Source organism: Glycine soja, chromosome 14 (assembly GCF_004193775.1).
Source record: "Glycine soja cultivar W05 chromosome 14, ASM419377v2, whole genome shotgun sequence".
Classification (NCBI taxonomy): domain Eukaryota; kingdom Viridiplantae; phylum Streptophyta; class Magnoliopsida; order Fabales; family Fabaceae; genus Glycine; species Glycine soja.
In genome coordinates, this window is record NC_041015.1 from 51378093 (window position 1) to 51398555 (window position 20463).

The window sequence follows — 20463 nt, forward strand, 5'->3', positions numbered from 1 at the left end:
AAGAAACCCCCTTCCTAAAACTCACAAGGATACCACCCTTTCTCACAAATCTAGAAAATCAAAACTTTCAATTACTCTCTAAGCGAAGATAACACAAATAAGGCTCTCTAATGGACTAATTTCACCCTTTTAGTATATATATTTGTTTAGATTCCTTTATTCCTTAATTATAATTCTTTCTTTGAAATGTAACTGCAATATAGATGCTAATTAAAGGATAAAAGGAAAACAATTGTAAACACAAAGAATTAAGTGTGCACTCTCTTTTTGAAGTCTTGTTGCACATATTTTTAGTGAGATTGTAATCTTTGTTTTCCTTTAGTGAGATGCATCAATACTCCTAGTTGATGATATGAGTTTAACTTTAGTGAGATTGTAATCTTTGTTTTCTTTTTTTAGCTTTCTCTGTTGTTAAAAGAAAATTGCAGCACGATTATTTATTTACTTTCTCCTCGTATTATAATTATCATCCTACAAGTTTTAGGTTACTTTATACAAGATTAAAAAAATCAATAAATAGATTAATAATAACAATTTTATAAAATTAATTTTATCATTATTAATTTATTTTTTGTTTTTCTAATCCATATCATTAATATCATAGAGAATATAAGTAAAAATAATAATTAATGTCATATTAAAAAATTAAAATGATAATTATTTTAAAATATTTTTCACACGATAATTATAATGAGATTAAGAAAATAATAAGTAATTAGTTATAAGTGAAATCTTCACTGTGAATAGTCAATTACCTATCAAAATAATATATTATCTCGAGTTAGTTCAAATAAAACCTTATTTTCCCTTATTTAACATACCACTAGGAAAGAATGCATTTAACTTTGCTTCTTGTAATATTTTTTTGGTAAGGTTTGTTATCTTTTGGTAAGGATTTCTTGTAATCTTTGAGGATAAGTGTTATATATTTATTGGAAAAATAAATTAAATATTTATCTTTCAATTTACATAATTTCGTGATTTCTTGCTAACAAAAAGTGTGTATCGATTTTCCCAATAAGAATTCATTCGGTTATCCCATTATTACCTTCGTTGTTATTGTACATCGATATCAATGTTTTTAATACGTGAAAATATTTTATTTTAGAGCTTTACTGCGAATGAAATTGGCAATATTGATGCTTGGTACTGATTTTTTTTCCATCGTGAGTTTCATATATCAAAAGGTGGTTTTTCATCGTCTTGTGCACCTTTCTTATTTGTGAAAAGGATTTTGTCGATTGAAATTATGGGAAGACTAGAGATACTACAGTCTACATAATTACATATAAAGCAGCCTACAAGTTTGAATGATGAAATAAGAACAATAAAGAAACTTCATCTTCTCTTAGAACCACAACCCTTTATCCATGACTTGATTCAAATAATTTAGTCAATAAGCAAACCATAATGTACATGAAGGAGCTGGAATTGTATTTTAGGAAGGTATGGTATTGGCATGGCTAGGCTTTTAAAGGAAGTAGCCATACAATTCCAAGTAACAAATGCAGAAATTCCAGGGATTGGTGGCATCGGTGGTGGTTCCTGTGAGCACAACCCGGAAATACCTGAAGGGAAGCAGAGCGTTGGGGCCAATTATGGGCCAAGAGGCAAACTGGCCAGGTTTACATATACTCCGATCATTTTCATGGACTCTCAAGTTTGTCCAGCTCTTTCCGTCAAGTGAGCCCTGAAGATTCATAATTACTCCCATTATAATTGTTGTATAAAAGAAATTGTCATTTTAATTTTTCAATATAATATTAATTATGTTTCTACTTATATTCCTTATAATATTAATGATGGAGAATAAAATCTATAAATAAATTAATGATGATATAAGGTTAATTTCGTAAAATTATTTCTCTCTCTTTCATTTATTTATTGTTTGTTTTTTGTCTGTGTAAAATAATTATTATTTTGGGACCGAGGGAGTAACAGATAAGAAGCATCACTGCTGATTGCTTACCTGAACATTCCAACATCTCGGGAAGGCCTTAGAACCGTCCTGCCTCAGGGTATAGTAGTTGCACATAAGCTGCATTCATCGATTTTCCTTTTTTTTAATCAGAATGTTGATTCCATCAAATAAGAAGTTGATCTACTCATATTGAGGTGCAATTATACTTCTATAAATTTGATAAATGAGGTTGGAAGGTGGAAATAAAATCTTCGAATATCCACATGCTCAAAGTGCATGATCAAAAGCGAGTACTAATATAAAATACTTGGAAACACAAACAATCGGCATATTGCGTACCTGATGATCTTGGCCAAGATCCACCATCCACCAGCTACAGTTCTGTCCATTTTCCAATCGAGGCCCAGCAAAACATGTTCCCTGTGATGGCAACATGAAGTTAGGTACCATTAAAGAAAATAACAGTTCAATTGCAGTTTAAAAAGTTTAGCACACCTGGTAGGTTCTTGAGACCAAAACCTTGGGATCAGTGTATCTTGAGTGGGGGCTGCTAGCTGTGATGGTAATTTTCCTTGGCTGCCACACATAATTTTAAGGGAAGGGCATATATAAACAGTTCATTGATCAGCCCTTAGCATAAAAATACCTAAAAAGAAAAATGAAAGGGGAAAAGATAAATTAGATGCTCTACCTCTGCCAAAAGAGGATTAACCCACGGGTGTTCACCATAGGATGTTCCAGCAAAGTACAGAACTCCATGGTCATCCCCATCACAGATGTACTGGAGTTCCCTGTAACTGGACCGTCTATGTTGGAATCTAACACTACAATGAAAGCTAATGTAAGTTAACCCCTGTTAGATGTGTTCTTTTCTAGGGGGTTGGGAGGGGCAGATAAATCTAAGAATAATTCAAAACGTAAACTGAGAAGTAAGAACTAAAAAGCACAAAAACCTTGGAACTCCTAATATTTATCCAAGTAATCGCATTTCTGATTAGAACTCCTAATTTATTTCCAGTTTTCCACAGTTCACTCTAACATTCCTTTCCCATATCCATTATCCCTACTCCTAACTCCACCAGCATGTCACTGTTGATATCCACAAGTACAAATATCATTCTTATTAGTTCGTTGCAATATGCATGTTGGGATGCAATCATAGCTGTCAAGGGATTGAGTGACTTAGGCAAGGTAACACCATGTTTCAGGTATGGCATTGCAAGGTTTTGGCAGTATGAAAAGGGTACAAGCCACAACCACAGAAGGGCTTAAGAGACAATGCTACTTTTCAATCTCAAACTTAAGAAGTTCTCATATGTTGAATTCATGAGGATAAAAGGGGAAGCAAATGTGTGCAGAACCACAGATGTTATGTTATTCTCATGGAAGGTGAGAACTGAGAAGGGACAGTCCACAAGCGTGAGGAATACACATTGTTGGGAAGGGGGCAAAAAGTTTGGCATTAATGAAAATAAGGTTTGGGAACTGGATAGTCATAGAATAAAAAAAACACCAATAAAAAAAATTATTAATAACGTTAAATTTAATATATTATTTATTCAAATACTACTTATAAATGTATTATTATTTAAATTTCAAAATTCGAAATACATAGGTGTGTTTGTGTGTCTGTCTAATTTTTTGAATTAGCATAACTGTATAACCCCCAAGTACTGCATCCCCCATATGCATAGCACGAAGTATCATGTTGACCTAACCTTAACCCAGGAAATATAAGCAAATGCCAGTAGTGTCTGAAGTAGAATATTTTCCCTCACCCTGCACCCTAAAAATGCTATCTGGAGGCAGAAAACATGGACAGAAGAAGAGGAAGGATATGAAGCTTAAGAGGAGAGAGAGAGAGTAGTGTCATCCAATAGATAAAGTCATCAAATTCTTGTATGGATCTTGAACAGAAATCCCCTCTATAATCCAAATGGACCAACAAGTTTGTTGGAAAAAAAATGAGAATAACCCAGAACTAATGAATCAGAATTCATAATACAATAATTAATAAGAGTGCAGATTATTTTCACAACCAAATAAGCTATTGTTATTTACTGCAGAGGCTACAGTCTAAATATTGAAAAATTACACAGTCAAAGTGCAGTGCCTGACTTAAATACCCCAATGAAGAAGCTAAGGAGACAAACTAAGGTGAAGAACTTACTTCTCTTCATTTTCTGACTCTGCCAGCCCACATTTAACAAAATTGATAGCCTCGTTAACCTGTAACAAATAAATAACAGAATAGTTATTCAAAGATTAGATTTACAAAATCACATTACACATACTGGCTGAATTGATTGGAATAAGACAGAAAACTTACAAGATTTTGGAAAACAGGAATATGCCGGCCAATGCTGCTATGCTGCAACTGCACATTAATTACAACGTTATACTATGAACTATGAATAAGCAAACCCTATGTATGTGAACTGTCCAAAGATATCTGAGTGCAGAGAATACCAACCTTCTCAAGTAAGGAATATTGTAGTAGTGGAAATCGCACAAATGGCAACAAGTCATAGATTAACTGAAGCCTCTCACCAAAAAGGAGTTCTGGTTTTGAATTTTCCATTAACTGATCCACCACTTCCCACCCAAACAACTGTTTTGCATTCATGCCAAACATTAGAATTGCATTAAGGACTTTCTCTTCAGACGTTACTGTCAGATCTGGATGCTGCAAAATCCAAATACAGATCAAGAAATCATCAGTCAAATGACCTGATAGTACAATAAAACCCACTAGGATAGACAATTTTGCTGATGTATAGTAGATTATATCTAAGCTAATATTCAGGGGATTTGTAGAGAAATTTAGTGTTTCAAATGAGGGAATTACATCTACAGTTCTCAGATAAAACAACTTAGATCTCAAAATTTCAGATGCAGGAATTCAATAAAATCCTGTTTTTAACTTAATGGCATATCTACATAAGTAGAACTTCAATCCTTTATTCTTTACACCACCCCCCCCCCCCCCCCCCCAAAAAAAAAAAGTCTGGCTTTACAATTAAGCCAATGTAGATGCAGGCCTCTTTAGAAGATATTATGAGTTGTACAGTTATATTCCTTGAATTTACCATCAAATTCCAAAAAACGAGCAACTTGACGAGAAACACACCTTAATGATATTGATTAAAGTTGTCTCATCTAATAACACAAAGTCAGTACTCGCACTGATATAATAGTCAAAGTTCATGGAAATTCTCCTCTGCAATGATTCTTTAATAAGTCTACATGATGGCATTGAAGAAACCACTTGGAGGAGTGGACATACTGAGTCCTGCAACAAAGTTCAACGGTTAGCTTCAAAGGCTACGGTATTATTAGTTGCCAAATTTGTCTGCTTCCTCCATTTAAATTTGTGTATAATAGAAAAACTTTGTTGTATGACCTTCACCCAATAGAAGAACTTCATCCCTGCATATAATATGTAGACGAGAAGTATCAATATCTTAGAATTGATTACTATAAAATGGATCTCTTCTTTTGTTTTCACAAGTCTGAAACCGCAACTCTCTTCTCCAAACAGTTAGTTCAAGTGGCATCCACAGGATAAATGATTCTAACTTCCAAATAAGTACTGATTTCCGTTGTGAGTGAAGATTGCCAAACTACCTCTGAGAGACATTCTAAAAGCATTTTGCAGCATTCTTGTTGAAGAAAAGTCACTCCAAATTGATCAGCTAATAGAAGGAGTTGGAGCAACAAAGCACCAGAATCTATAACTTTGTCATTCAATTGCCCATCATATAAAAAGTTAAGCATAGCCTTGAAAGCTTCCGGTGGGACATCCCTTAAAGTAACCTCCGAGGACATGCTTTCACTCATTCCATTTGTGAACATCTGGCAAAAGTAACAAAATCTTTGACTAATAGCTACAGTTGACAGTATACAAAGCTACATAATCACCATGTAAATAGAAATTTATGACACATAGTATACCAACATCACATGAATATTACTTGCATAAATAGAAATTTATGACACATAAAGATAAGGCAAATGCTAGTGTTTCTGGACAATATGCTAACCTGCATTGCAAATACACAAGTAGAACACACTGGATATTGAAGTAATTTACAACATTATTGAAGTGTACATTCACAAGATTAAATTTGTAACAGGTGCTGTTGAATATCTTGAAAATAGTTTTATTAACCAGATCAAATTTGTTAGTCATACCTTAGAATGTAAAATCATAAACAAAACATTTTTTATGTTTGCAAAGATACAAGCAAAGCACACTGGACATTGAAGTAATTTGCAACAGTATTGAGTACATTAATTAACCTCACAAGATTAAATTTGTGAAAGGGCGTGTTGAATATCTTGACTCAATGCTAAACATGAAAATCGTTTTATTAACCAGATCAAATTTGTTAGTCATTCCTTAGACCTTAGAGTGTAAAGTTGTAAACAAAACATATCCTTGATTTTTCACACCCTGCCTGTTGTAGAAAAAATAATTTTAGGAGACTTAGAGACACTCTTTCAAGGCTCTGTTGAATATATAGTACATCACTTCTAAACTTAACTCTCATATAATTAAATTTAACTAAATTAATACTTCCTCCATAAATGTAGATGCTAAATGTTTAGGCGAATAAATCTTGCTTTTACGAATCTTCAAAAGCCACCCTCAAAGGGAGGAGATGGCAGCTCAGCTTAAGTCAGATAAAAGATTGTGAAATTGGCTCACCCGAGCAAAGGGGATACTCCATAAGCTAAGAACAATTTTATGAGCTCGTGCAATGAGCCCATAACCCTCAATGTAGATGTTTACATCACTGTACTGGCCTGTTAATTTCAATTGTTTCAGTTGCTGAGTGCTGACAGGAAGTGAGGGCAAAGTTGAACAATGAGGTCGGATAGATGGATATGTTAACTCCACATTCTTGCCCGTGTCAAACAACTTCTTATCTAGCTTAAACCGTTCCATAGTCTCTTCACACTGCTTCACCAGTGGTGTCACTTCAAACTGTAGACTTAAATCCCTCAAAGAACCGAGTTGTTCCTGGGGAATCTACATGATACAAAGACACAACTACCTTAATTAAGAATATAAATATCAATGGCAGTTTAACGAGTACAGTATAGCAAATTAAATAAAAATCACTGAAGAAAGAAGTAAGAATCAGCTTGACAAAGTCACAAAATTACCATGGTATGTGGATCTCATATAAACAACAAAATGATCAGGGAAAAAGAAAAAAATAAACATTAATTTGCACAGAAAATTGAGTATGACAAACTTTTGTAGCAGACAACAATGATCTCAATCTCCATGTTTAACATCAAATCAACAATAGCAAATACAAAAATAACAAGGTATAAATCCCCTACCTGGGTCCAGCCAACATAGATGTAGTGAAGCAGTGCACGGAAAAGTAGATAAGATACAGTGGGTAGGTTGATGACAAAGGAGGAGGAGCACAGAGAAAACTTTCCAGATGCAGCTAAAATTGCCTTGTGAGCGGGAACGGGTTTTTCCTCTTTACCAACGATGAATAACACATCAGACAAGTCCCAACTCTCGAGGAATTTTTTGAGCCCCCATTTGTCATAATCCATGTTTTTGTAATTGTAACAGTCTGCTGCATCAACCTCGTCCTCAACTTGATAATCACCAAAAACGACATGCTTCGAGAGGGGCACATGAGTGTGTGTTAGAGACAAGACATTAACATTTCTATACTTAACATGTTTATCCCAGCTGCTGAGGCCAATATACTGAACATTACAATTGGGATAAGAATCCAACCACTGGAAAACAACATCCTGGAAAGGGTATTTCCCATTGCCTATACTAATCAAGCCATCATAGATGCTGATCCAATAACTCTGAAAGGAGGAAGAGCAGCAGAGGCCAACCCCTGCCACATCGACAACAGCTTTTCCATTGACCTCAATTCTGAGTCGCCGATTCCTGTGACTCCCCAATATGATTGTGTAGTGAGGACTGCTATCTCTTTTATAATGGTAGCCCTGGCTTCCCACATTCTCCCGGAAAACCAGTGTGACATCGTTGCAGGCGAATGCTTCAAAGGCGACGCAACCCCGGCCTGCCTCCCGGAATTTCAAATCCTCTCTCCAGGCGCACTCAAATGGCGGCACGGTCAGGAACTTGGCCGACATGTTTATTCTTGGACACACTAGCAATCAATATGCAATATTTCTATATATTTAATATGGAAGGGTAGAGAAAATTCATGTATGATAAGTGTGAGAATGAGAATAGTAGTTAACGATAGTAATTTATAACAGACGGAGATATCTGAAACATCACCATCTGAAGGGAAGAAAAATTGCCAGAAACAGCTACTGGAAGCTTTCAGACTTGACCCCAAAATAAATAATAGAAATAGAAATAGAAAGGGTAATTGGACGGATCTGAATCCTAATTCCTACGCCACATCCTTATCCAACCAAATACAAAAATACAAGCATGAAATATCTATGCTGACTAAGATCCTCGTAAGGCAAATGAACAAAAATGATTTAGGAAAACATCATTGATTGTCATCTCGTGCGTATCTTTGCCTGATTGGACATTAGTAGGACCATCCTCGTCAGCTAAGTGCTCGGTCTTAGCCTCACAACATCCATCGTTCATATTTCACATCCAAACATTTGTTAACAAATAAAATTACCATTACCTTACCGCTCAACCGGCACCGTCTCGTCGCGGAATCACCCTGCCAGTGCCTTCTGGATCATTCCTTAACCTCCACCCCGTATTACCCCTTCCATCATCATGCCGCTTGTGTCAAATAACAGTTTATTCTTTGAAAAATTATTAACACCTTTTTTTATTATCAAATAAAATTTATTAAAAATTAAAATAAATAAATAAATAAGAATTTATAATTTTCTTTTGTGAATTTTCGGCTTGATTCTAATTTTCATCTCTGGTTTAGAAGAAGCAAACTTATTTCATTTCTTACAAATAAAACCATGAGAATTTCTAGTGTGTCTTTAATAATTTGAGAGAGTTTGATACTCTTGATTTTTTAACCAATCAAATTATATGTCATATTCTCTTTAAAATTATCAAATCATAACTTTTTTAAATTAAAAAATATAATTAAAGATAACTTTAAAAGTCTGAATTCTAAATTTTGTTAATTACTTTTAATATTTTTTTAAAAATCTTATGCATAAGAAATAATAAGAAATTTTTAAATCTTAAACCCCCAAATATTTTTATAAAAAGTATTGAAAGTAACTCAAAAACTTTTAGAATTTAGATTTCTAAAGTTATCTTCAATCATATTTTCTAATTTAAAAAAATTATAATTTTAAAAATAATCACGGATTAGTTTGAAAAAAAATAATTAATAAAAAATTATATATAATTTTATTGGTTAAAAAATTAATAATATTAAAATCTCTCAAATTATTAAAAGCATGTAGAAACTCTCATAAAACCATAGATAGAAAGAGGGAAGATATCATCAAACAATTCGATACTAGCATTAAATCAAGATATCCTAGCAAGAGATCAACAACTTGACTAATTTATCTCCTTACAAAACTCTCCCTAGAGTTCCTAAAATTTCTAAAAAGGGAATTACATTTGGATACAATAGTGTAAAATTCAGAACTGCCTTTTGGATGCCTAGAAATCGTCCACCACTTGTTTACAATCAAGCTTGCCTAGTAGGAAGTATATTTCGTTGGAGCCTCCACAAAAAATGCTTGACCTTCGGTGGGATGTTTAAATTCCAGATTTGTGTCCAATTCCCTCTAACCTTTAATGCACTATTGCATATCCATCAAAACAAGAGACTTTATACTTAGCATATCAGTCGTCAATCACCTCGTTTCTTCAGCATTGTCTATTGTGGTCTATGAGAGTTACTATGGTCATTTGCTCCGGGCCGAGATGTGGAGGTGTGGTGACATGTTGAGATTGTTGATTTCGAAGCCATGGTTGGGTCCACACATTGATCAATAGTCCGTTTCCAATTCTCCATCTTGAGTTATCTTTTACACATTCATATCTTATTATTATCATTTCCTAAATTTAATCCCTCACTTTGTTTTTTCTTTTTCTTTTTTTTTGTGAATTAGGTCTGAACTATTTTATTTTTCTATTTTTTTTAGAGATGTGATATGCATGCAACAATATGTGTAATATTTTCTGTTTGCTCTATTATATCATTTATTATATTTTAAATTCAAAATTTTCTCCCTTGTTTTTGTAAATTTTGGTTATTTATGATAAAATTAGCTAAAAGTTGTTAAATTAATTTCTTATTTAATAAGTTTTATTTTAAATCATATACTTAAAATAAAATTTATTAAATAAGAAGTGTTCAATTAGAGATGTCAACGGGGCGAGGGCGGAGAGTACTCCCCCCCCCCCCAACTCTCCCCATGTGAAAAGACTTAAAAAGTCTCACCAAATTGTTAGCCTCATTTTTAGTAACCCGATGTGCTTAATGAATGTGCTTTTTAAGGATCAAGGAGGGCTCAATTTGAGATCTTGTAGAGTTATAAACCATGCATCTATGCTAAACCTTGGTTGGGAGATTCTGATCTCTGAATTATATTGGACTAGTTTCTTGAGAGGTAGGTTCCTAAGAAATAAACAATACATCTATGACTAGCATTATGTAGATCCCACAACATATTCAATCAAATCTCTATGGTCAACATTATACTCACAAGAAAAGGGAAAAAGAGCATTTAGAAGCATGAGCAAATACACCTACAAGGACACATAATACATAATTTAACAAACCAAGTAAAACATATGGATTTATACTATTCCAAAACAATATGATTTGATGGAAGATAAGTATTAGTCAAGAAAACAAAATAAGATTTATTTTCCTTCTCCTTACCGACCCCAACAAACCAACCTTCTACAAATGCTTCATGAATATAACTTCTAAAACACAACAAGAAGAAAAACAGAGACAAACAAAACAAATATCTTGCGCTTGCAAAAGAAAATACCCCATTAAATTCAAATGGAAATTTTGTGTAACACTTTTTATGTCTATCCATAAGTTTTACAAAAATCACATATTGGATTGAGGTACACATTAGATTCCAATACATCATAGAGCTATTAAAAATATAAATTCATTTAAAACAAGTCTACATAAGTCTAGAGTTTCTACAACCACTCAACCAGAAATCATGATATATAATACCTTGATCAATCAGTCAACAATATAAACATAAGAGTAGCATAAATATCAAATTGAAATAGATAAAATCAGATAAATAATATATAAAATGCCAGTGAAAAAATATGTAAAAAAGATTAAAGTGAATTACTAAAAGTTAGAATGACCAAGAGTGTTTAGATTTTTAGTAACTAAATATCTTATTTATACTATTTCATAAAAATAATTTAAGATCTTAGTCTAAAGAACACAATTTAACTTATTCACGGCTAGGAGTCAAGATGTAAGTTAGTTTGAATGTGCTAGGAAATTTTTGGGTGTAATTCAAAGAGAATTAGTTTAATTAGTTCCACATTTTATTCATGTAATGGTCAAATACAATAGAACTTTTTAGTTACCTGTTACAATGAATATTTTGTTGAATAACTAATAAACCCATTATAAGTGCTAACAAAATAGAATGAAAAACTAAACATGAACTTGTGCTGCCAGTATAGTACACTCGTCATTTTGTTGCAAGTAACAATTTACGACAAAAAAAGATAAGAATAAACAAACAAGGAAACATCAGAGCCCCAAATCATATATTGTCAATGATGGACCACGAGCATAACTTGTATTATCATCAACGATCATTAATTCACAAAAAAAAATATCTTTTCAAGAAATAAAGAAAGCATAGATAATCAAAACATGAAAGCAAACTTGAGTTTGAACTGAAAACTCAAATCCAAGCAACCAACCAGCCAAAGAAAATAAAAGATTAAAACTTTTAAATTAAAATATAATTTCAAAATGATCAAGCAAAATCATGAAAAAAAAACAATCAAGGTGATATGTAGCAAACAAATCCATTAACAGGAAGATAGTAACCAATACTTACACTTTGAGGTGACCAAAAGCGAGTGGTGACAAGACTGAGTGGCAACAATGCGGTTTGGGGAGAAGTGAATGGCGTAGCATAGTCTAGGGCGAGAAGTGAAGTGAAAGAGTTATTCGAGGGGACTTATTATTAGAGTTTCTTAAGATATATGGACAATTTTGTAATTTCCTCATATCGAAAACCTACGATGTGGGGAGAATGATCGTCGTCCTTGTCCCCACCGTACCCGCTAGGAAATGTTTATCCCCGTCCTTGCGGGAAATAAATTATTGTCCATAGGGTCTCCAAACATGGTTGTCTCCGCAGCGATATCCATTTACAGTACAAATTAACATCCTTACGTTCGATAAAATTATCTATTAGCTAAAGTAACTTAACAATATAAAATTATAAAAATAAACATATACACACACAAACACACACACACACACACACACACACACATATATATATATATATATATATATATATATATATATATAATATTTTTACATAAATTTTTATAAATGAAATATATTTTAAGGCGTTATAATTTTAATTTTTAATTAATTTAAAATTCTTGTAATTTTTTATTTATAAATAAATTATTTTCATTACATTTTAGTTTTAATTATTATATTTTTCACTCTACTATTAATTTTATACACATCCAAATAAACATGTAAAATCATTGGGCAAGGTTCATTATCAATTGCGAAAAATTTATTAGAATACCTACAAACAAACCACAACACCACTAGAAAAATAATACGAGTTTCATTATCAATTCCGAAAAAGAATACAACAAAGAATTAAAAGTTAATTGATAAAAGAATAAAAATAGAATTGCCTAGATAAAAAGGAGGTGAGCAATGACGTTTTGGAGGAAAAAAAGAGTGATGAGCACAATGATACTTCATAGTTCATACGTGTAAATGAGTAAAAAATAATAATGATAAAGCTCTTATTTATTTAAAATAGGTAAAAGGGAAATTTAATAAATATTTTAAAGATAAAAAAATAAAATATAAAAGTTAAAAGTTGTTTTATACTAGAAGTAATATTTTAAAAAAATTAAAATTAGTGAAACAACTAAACAGTCAAATAAATTTTTATTTTTTGACCAATTTATTCAATTATTTTATTTTGTGACAAATTTTATTCTTAATTTTTAACTTTTTGATAAATTTTATCTCCATTATTTTTGGATAATTAATAGAAGATAAAATTTATAAATTTTGTAGAAGTTGAGATAAAATACATCAAATTAATGTGTCAAAAAATAGTTTGGAATAAAAAGTAAAATAAAAATATAATATTAGTATTTTAATCATTTCCATTTCTTTTACTATAATTTTCTTTCAAATAGAAAAATAATTTTTTTATATAAAATCCACCATAATTTTTCGTTAGGACTTAGGAAGAGCTTTTGGATAAACATGCACCGTTTTTTCTTCTCCTACTTTTCAGCCATTCCAAGGGTAAAAGATGAACATTTTATCCCTGTAATGCGTAGACAAAAAGTAAAAAAGTAAACTAGAAAGAAGATAAGTACTGGAAACCTGAAAAAGCGGGTGACTGTATAAAATAAAACTAAGCCCATAAAATAGGATAGAGTGACAGACAGATTCGTGATTTACCATTTACCACACCAAAACCAATCGGATCGTTTCCTCTGCGGAGTCAGAAATCCATGGATCCCTACAAGGTTTGCTTTTCTTTTCAGATTGGATTCGATTTCTCAACTTGCTTGTTATTTTGACTGTGTTTTGTTTTCCATTTAGAATCGGCCATCAAGCGCCTTCAATTCTCCCTTCTGGACTACTAATTCCGGTGCTCCCATCTGGAACAACAACTCATCGCTGACTGTTGGATCTAGAGGTACGGTATGGTATTCAATATTATTTTCTCTCTTCATGATCACATTTTTTCATCCAGATGACTCTAACCCAAGACTTTACTTAACAAATTAAGTCAGGACCACTCGGACGAAGGACCTATTACTTGTTGAATTAGGTTAATAAATACTATATGCAGGTCCAATTCTGCTGGAAGATTACCATCTGGTGGAGAAGCTTGCAAACTTTGACAGGGAACGGATCCCCGAACGTGTTGTCCATGCTCGTGGAGCTAGCGCAAAGGGTTTCTTTGAAGTCACGCATGACATTTCTCACCTCACATGTGCCGATTTCCTCCGAGCCCCTGGAGTTCAGACCCCTCTCATCGTCCGTTTCTCCACTGTTATCCACGAACGTGGCAGCCCTGAAACCCTCAGGGATCCCAGAGGTTTCGCTGTGAAATTCTACACTAGAGAGGGTAACTTCGACCTTGTGGGAAACAACTTCCCTGTCTTCTTCGTCCGCGATGGCCTCAAGTTTCCTGACATGGTCCATGCTCTCAAACCCAACCCCAAGTCCCACATCCAGGAGAATTGGAGGATCCTCGATTTCTTCTCCCACCATCCCGAAAGCCTTCACATGTTCTCCTTCTTATTCGATGACGTTGGTATCCCTCAAGATTACAGGCATATGGATGGTTTTGGTGTTAACACTTACACCCTTATCAACAAGGCTGGCAAAGCCGTCTATGTCAAATTTCATTGGAAAACCACCTGTGGCGAAAAGTGTCTCTTGGACGACGAGGCCATTAGGGTTGGAGGATCGAACCACAGTCATGCCACCCAAGACCTTTACGATTCAATTGCTGCTGGAAACTATCCTGAGTGGAAACTCTACATCCAAACATTGGATCCCGAAAACGAAGACAGGCTTGACTTTGACCCCCTTGATGTAACTAAGACCTGGCCTGAGGACGTTTTGCCCCTCCAGCCTGTTGGCCGCATGGTCTTGAATAAGAACATTGATAACTTCTTTGCCGAGAACGAACAACTTGCATTTTGCCCTGCAATTATTGTACCTGGTGTATACTACTCCGACGATAAATTGCTTCAGACTCGCATATTCTCCTATGCTGATACCCAAAGACACAGACTTGGGCCAAATTATCTGCAGCTTCCTGCTAATTCCCCCAAGTGTGCCCATCACAACAATCACCATGATGGTTTCATGAATTTCATGCACAGGGATGAAGAGGTAAATTATCCCCCTGTCCTGTCTAGATTAACTAAGAAGCTGGTTAATTGACTAACTTATGCCTTAGTTGTTTGTGTTTTCCCCCTAATGACTGACTGCTACTGGTTTATAGGTCAATTACTTCCCTTCAAGGTATGATCCTGTCCGTCACGCGGAAAGGGTCCCCGTTCCTCCACGTACCCTAGGTGGGAAGCGTGAAAAGGTTAGTTTTGATCGATTTCTTAATGGCCAAGATATAAAATATTTGTTTGATCATTTCACTTTTGGTAGAAGGCGATGAGTATTACACGGAGTCAGAAAATATCTTTATTAGGCATGCTCTTCTTAATCAGTGATAAATAATGTTGTGTAGCAAATACAATGAAAATTTGATCTGACAAGCGCGTAAGCGGAAACAAAGTAGAACCAATACGTCGGTGTGTTAAATAGCAATCGATTGTTAATAAAGCAAAGGCCTAAATTAGTATAAATGTTAAGATTGTGTTTAATAATTACGTTTCTATACAACAAGCTATTTTAGAAAAATGCTTATAAAACTGTTAAAAGACACTTTAATTGGTGAAGAAATGTGTCAGCAACTCTTGCTTATTGCAGTGCATGATTGAGAAGGAGAACAACTTCAAGCAACCTGGGGAGAGATACCGATCCTGGCCCTCTGACAGGTTCCTTTCATAAATTACTGATATGATCAATATGAAATATTTTTGGCTTTGTCTAAAGATGGGGTGTCCTTTGCTGTTTTCTGATTTCTTTTCAGGCAAGAAAGATTTGTCCGCCGATGGGTTGATGCTTTGTCTGACCCACGTGTCACCCATGAAATCCGCAGCATCTGGATATCATACTGGTCTCAGGTGAGTTTTTCACATACGCTAATTGCCACTGTAAGCTATTGAAGAAATTCGTGTATTCATAAGAGAAAATCTGTTTCTGTATTATGACTACCGTATTGTACAGCATAAGCTTACAAGTCATTTATAGAGGTGACTATTGTACAAAAGACTAACTAAAATTCTAGCTGAAAACAGCATAATAATACTATTTATTATTATTACATATTAAACCAAACAACCCAACTTCTCCAATAACTATGGGTTCAAGAGCTCCCATGACACATTTCATGTGACAATAATCATGGGACATTAAAGAGAGTGTAATGCTTTGATCCTCAGCTTTCCAGTCCCCTTCCCAGTACCCATACCCCTTCCTCTTCTCCCTTGTCCCGTTGTGGACACTCACACGTAGGGACCACACCAGTGGTGGGTCCCTTGAACTGAAAAAAAGTTATAGGCTCAAAGCATAAAAAATGAATATGCATTTGGGTGCTAATTAATGTGATTTTCATGGATGATATTGCTACGCAGGCTGATCGTTCTCTTGGACAAAAGATAGCATCTCACTTGAACTTGAAGCCAAGTATCTAAGATTGGTGGTGGATACCATAGCTTCTAGGAGTTGCAGATGTAGGAACAAGTGAGAAGTCTGTGGCACTGTAATAATTTGAAAGGACTGGTCCTTTTATTACAGAATAACTGTATATTGTTTATTTCATGAACTCAACTTTTTGACTTGTCCACTTAATAATATATGTCCATTGTGACAAGGATGAGGATCTGGACGTCCCATGATTCTCCGTTCATTTGGGGTTTAGTCTTCATTTATATTTCGAATAAAATTTTATAATGTCACTTATGATAGTCATCCCTAACTGAAGGAGAATTTTGGCCGTGGTTAAAATTGCTGCCATGTGACTAGTAAGAGATAACAGGTTTGAGTCACCGAATCAGCCTCTTACAAGTTACAAATGCAAAGCTGCCTACATTACATTTATAAGTCTCGTGTATAAATTAAAAAAAAAATCCTGTCGCTAGAGCTAATATTATTATGTTGTAGATATTTGATATTTCTATGAACAGAATTAGAGTAGATAAGATAGATATACTTAATTTAATATCTTGTAATATAATAAAGAAAATCGTGAATAAAAGAGCGTGACGAGACTTTTTATCAATTTGAGATGTTAGAAGGTGCAAAATCAATAGGTGCCGGAGCTGCTACAATTGCCTCAGCGGGAGCTGCTGTAGGTATTGGAAACGTATTCAGTTCATTAATTCATTCCATGGCAAGAAATCCATCATTGGCAAAAAAATAAAAAAAAAAAAATAGAGAAGATATAAGTAATCCTAAATAATAATAAAAAATATCTTCAGCGCGTCGTGTGTTGAATTTTTTTCTAGGGAATTATTCCTATTATTTGAAAGAATTTAATTTTTAAGTATTGACAATATACAGAATTTTTACACCATCAATTAATAAAAAAAATTATATAAATTTTAAATATACAATTTTGTATAGATAAAACATTATTAAAAATTATAAAATATTTAAAATAAATATATTTAAAATAAAAATATTTAAAAAATATATAACATATTAAATAAATTCATATAAAAATATATACAAGATATTAAATAAAATTAATAACAAGTAAAATTAAAAATATTTAATTAATAATTAAATAAATACAATTTAATTATATTTTTAAAAAAATTGAAAACAAAACAAAAATACCAAGTAAATAAAAAAAAATTCTAAAACTGAAAAATATATTACGACTTCAAAGTCGTATCATTAATAATAAATAAAAAACTTATAACTTTAAAGTTGTAAAATAAAAAAAAAATTAATTGACTTTGAAGTGATAAATAAATAAAAAAATTTATTCATAAATAATTTTACGTTAACAAAATAAGTCGTTACACTCGTTATAGCTTTTTTCTTTTAGTAAAATAATTTACTCTCATGAAAAAAGTAAAAAAAATTGTAACTGAACGATAAAAAAAGCCAAGATTATCATAAATACTTCATATTGGATCTTACCTTAAATGGTACATGATTAAACACACAATTTTCAAATTTTATAGAGAGAAGGACTGTTTAACCCAAACAGAATGGTTGAATAAGGAAAACAAATAAAGCTGTAATAAAAGATGGTACTTAATTAATCAAATCATACAAGTCCTAGTGGAGGGATATATGTATGGTGATAGTGCAAGAAGAGTGCTAACTGCTAAGCATAACATTACTTGGGGTTGGGTTGAAGAAACGGGTAATCTGTATATCCAAGCACAGGATGATGTGAGTAAAAGGTGGTGGCATCGGGTTGGTTTAAGTGAGCATCGAGCTGAAATCTTGTGGGGAGATCTGGATTAGCCAAAAAAAGGCGCCCATAGGCGACCAAATCTGCAGCAGCGCATGATATAGCTTCATTTCCCTCATTCCTATCGTAGCCACCAGCCACAATAAAAGTCCCGTCTTTGAAGGCCTTCCTAATTGGCGTTAGGGACGATTTGGTACCGTCAAACTTGTGGAATTGTGTTACCATCCTTGGCTCAATCAAGTGAATATAAAGAATGCCCATTTCATTCAATGACTGAGCCATGTGAACGCCCAATGCATGAGGGTCAGAGTCTCCACAGTCATTGTAATCAGCGAAAGGGGAGAGCCTCATCCCAACCTTGTCAGCTCCTATCTCATCAGCTACTGCCTTCACCACTTGCAGTGGGAATCGACAACGATTCTCTAAGTTTCCTCCGTACTCGTCATCTCTGTCGTTCACTTTGTCCTTTAGAAACTGATCCAGCAGGTATCCGTTTGCTCCATGTATCTCTATTCCATCAAAACCTACATCGTTCATTGATGTTCATTTTGAATTTATATATAAACAAAAAAAAATATTTTACATCTTAAACTCAAATATAAATAAATCTAATTAATATTATTTTTAAAATATCTTTTATTTAATTGTAATTCTCGGTGATATTGAAAAAGTATTTTAAAAATAATTTTAATTAACTTTTTTGAACAGTAAAAAATAGTTATTTTTATTTATATATGAATTTAAAGAAAATAAGTAACATCAAATATTTACATATGTATGTATCGTATTATTATACCCGCTTCCATGGCATTTTTGGCTGCAATTACAAAGTCATTGACAAGCTTGGGGATTTCATCGGCTCTCACCCGGCGAGGAGGTGGGTATTTATCAGCTGTTGCTTTATTGTTGGCTATATCCTTGCGAAGTCGCTTGTCTGTGCTTGATATTGGGGCTTTACCATCTGGTTGGTATTCTACACTTGTATACGCACACAAAATATAAATATATGATTATGCAAGCTTTTATGTTTAGACACTGTTGTAATAATACTAATATATATACATTAGTGAGATAAGAAAAAAAGAGAAAGAGAAAAAGTAATTTTTTTAATTATCTAGATCCCACTCTTCATTTAATGAATCTTAAGATTAAATTGATAAAATTTTCAAGAATGTATGTATAGTGTTGTAGGTAGGCGGGTACCATAGTTGGAGACTCTCCCCGCATGCCAAAGTTGACAAAAGAAAATACCCCCCTTTTCATGAACAGCGCTCACAATAGGTTTCCAAGCTTCCAGCTGTTCTCTTGTCCAGATGCCAGGTGTATTAGGGTATCTTTGGCCAACGTACAAAACGGCCACACGTATAATGAAACAAAATACTAAAGCATTAGTACAAGATAATCTTTGTGTGGACAAAATCAGATCCAATTTCTAGACGTGTTCAGATTAATTACCCCTGTGCCGTATCAGACACACCGGAGGCTTCCCCAATCAAAAAGCCACCCTTAGTTGTTCTTTGAGAATAATATAGAGCAGCATGCGGCTGAGGGATGAAGTTGTAAGACCTCGATCGTGATAACGGTGCCAACACAATCCTATCATACACAGTATCGAATATCGTAAAATTAATTAACCCACATCCACATGTAGAACTAAGATGATGATTTTGATCGAGAATCACAAAAACAAGCGCGCGCGCATGCATGCATGCATATATATATATATATATATATATATATATATATATATATATATATATATATATATATATATATATATATATAACACGCATGCTCAAGGTCAAGGGTATAAATACCTGTGAGATAGATTAAAATTTCCCATCTTGTATGGGGTGAGCAAGGGTATCGCCTCTCTTTCATCCATTTTTTTGCTTTCTTCTTTGGAGTTGCTGTTCGTGTTCATATTTGCCATCGTCGTATTTGCCATTCAATTGACTCCCATGCAGTGTCTTGCCATATTATATTAGTATTTTATTAGTATTAAATATATTAAATGCTCCTTTTTACTTTATTGATAGGAACCGGGAAATACCAAGTTATCATTCATTGGTGCTTATCCGAGGGACCACTCTGATGGCAACAAAAACAAACCATTGAGATTTGTAGCACAAATCCGGTGATGAGAGGAATAAGAAGGATTTAATAATAGCTTAAATATGTTTTTAATCTCGAATATATATTTAAATTTTGTATTTGATTCTTAATAAATTTTTCCTTAACAATAGATCCTTAATATTTAAAAGGTTTTGTGTTAGATC

At 33.5% G+C, this 20463-nt stretch overlaps 3 protein-coding genes across 7 annotated transcripts; 1 reads left to right on the forward strand and 2 right to left on the reverse strand.

The window, feature by feature from the left end:
* Window positions 1–1265: 1265 nt before the first annotated feature.
* Window positions 1266–8694, reverse strand: LOC114385079 (BTB/POZ domain-containing protein At2g30600). Of its 4 annotated transcripts, XM_028345045.1 has the most exons (13): window positions 8590–8694; window positions 7277–8085; window positions 6633–6956; window positions 5549–5776; window positions 5052–5213; window positions 4395–4607; window positions 4251–4298; window positions 4092–4150; window positions 2613–2757; window positions 2417–2497; window positions 2261–2341; window positions 1970–2038; window positions 1266–1690 (listed from the first exon to the last, which is right to left on the reverse strand). In XM_028345045.1, exons 2-13 carry the CDS (start codon window positions 8066–8068, stop codon window positions 1472–1474), a joined length of 2421 nt encoding a protein of 806 aa, XP_028200846.1. In that variant the 5' UTR covers window positions 8069–8085; window positions 8590–8694; the 3' UTR covers window positions 1266–1471. The 4 variants fall into 4 exon arrangements, 2 of the variants coding, with proteins under 2 accessions (XP_028200846.1, XP_028200847.1); XM_028345046.1 differs by lacking the exon at window positions 8590–8694 and having other exon boundaries at window positions 1306–1690; window positions 2613–2745; window positions 7277–8277; XR_003660837.1 differs by lacking the exon at window positions 8590–8694 and having other exon boundaries at window positions 1674–1690; window positions 1970–2056; window positions 7277–8291.
* A 4715-nt stretch (window positions 8695–13409) lies between these two features.
* Window positions 13410–16712, forward strand: LOC114384499 (catalase-3). The gene is made up of 7 exons (XM_028344167.1): window positions 13410–13643; window positions 13720–13816; window positions 13973–15027; window positions 15140–15229; window positions 15622–15689; window positions 15785–15878; window positions 16389–16712. Exons 1-7 carry the CDS (start codon window positions 13629–13631, stop codon window positions 16446–16448), a joined length of 1479 nt encoding a protein of 492 aa, XP_028199968.1. The 5' UTR covers window positions 13410–13628; the 3' UTR covers window positions 16449–16712.
* Window positions 16713–17877: 1165 nt separating this feature from the next.
* LOC114383709 (putative 12-oxophytodienoate reductase 11) lies at window positions 17878–20159 on the reverse strand. Of its 2 annotated transcripts, none has more exons than XM_028343433.1 (5): window positions 20002–20157; window positions 19640–19780; window positions 19388–19518; window positions 18981–19157; window positions 17878–18708 (listed from the first exon to the last, which is right to left on the reverse strand). In XM_028343433.1, exons 1-5 carry the CDS (start codon window positions 20130–20132, stop codon window positions 18107–18109), a joined length of 1182 nt encoding a protein of 393 aa, XP_028199234.1. In that variant the 5' UTR covers window positions 20133–20157; the 3' UTR covers window positions 17878–18106. The 2 variants fall into 2 exon arrangements, with proteins under 2 accessions (XP_028199234.1, XP_028199235.1); XM_028343434.1 differs by having other exon boundaries at window positions 17921–18693; window positions 20002–20159.
* Window positions 20160–20463: the final 304 nt, after the last annotated feature.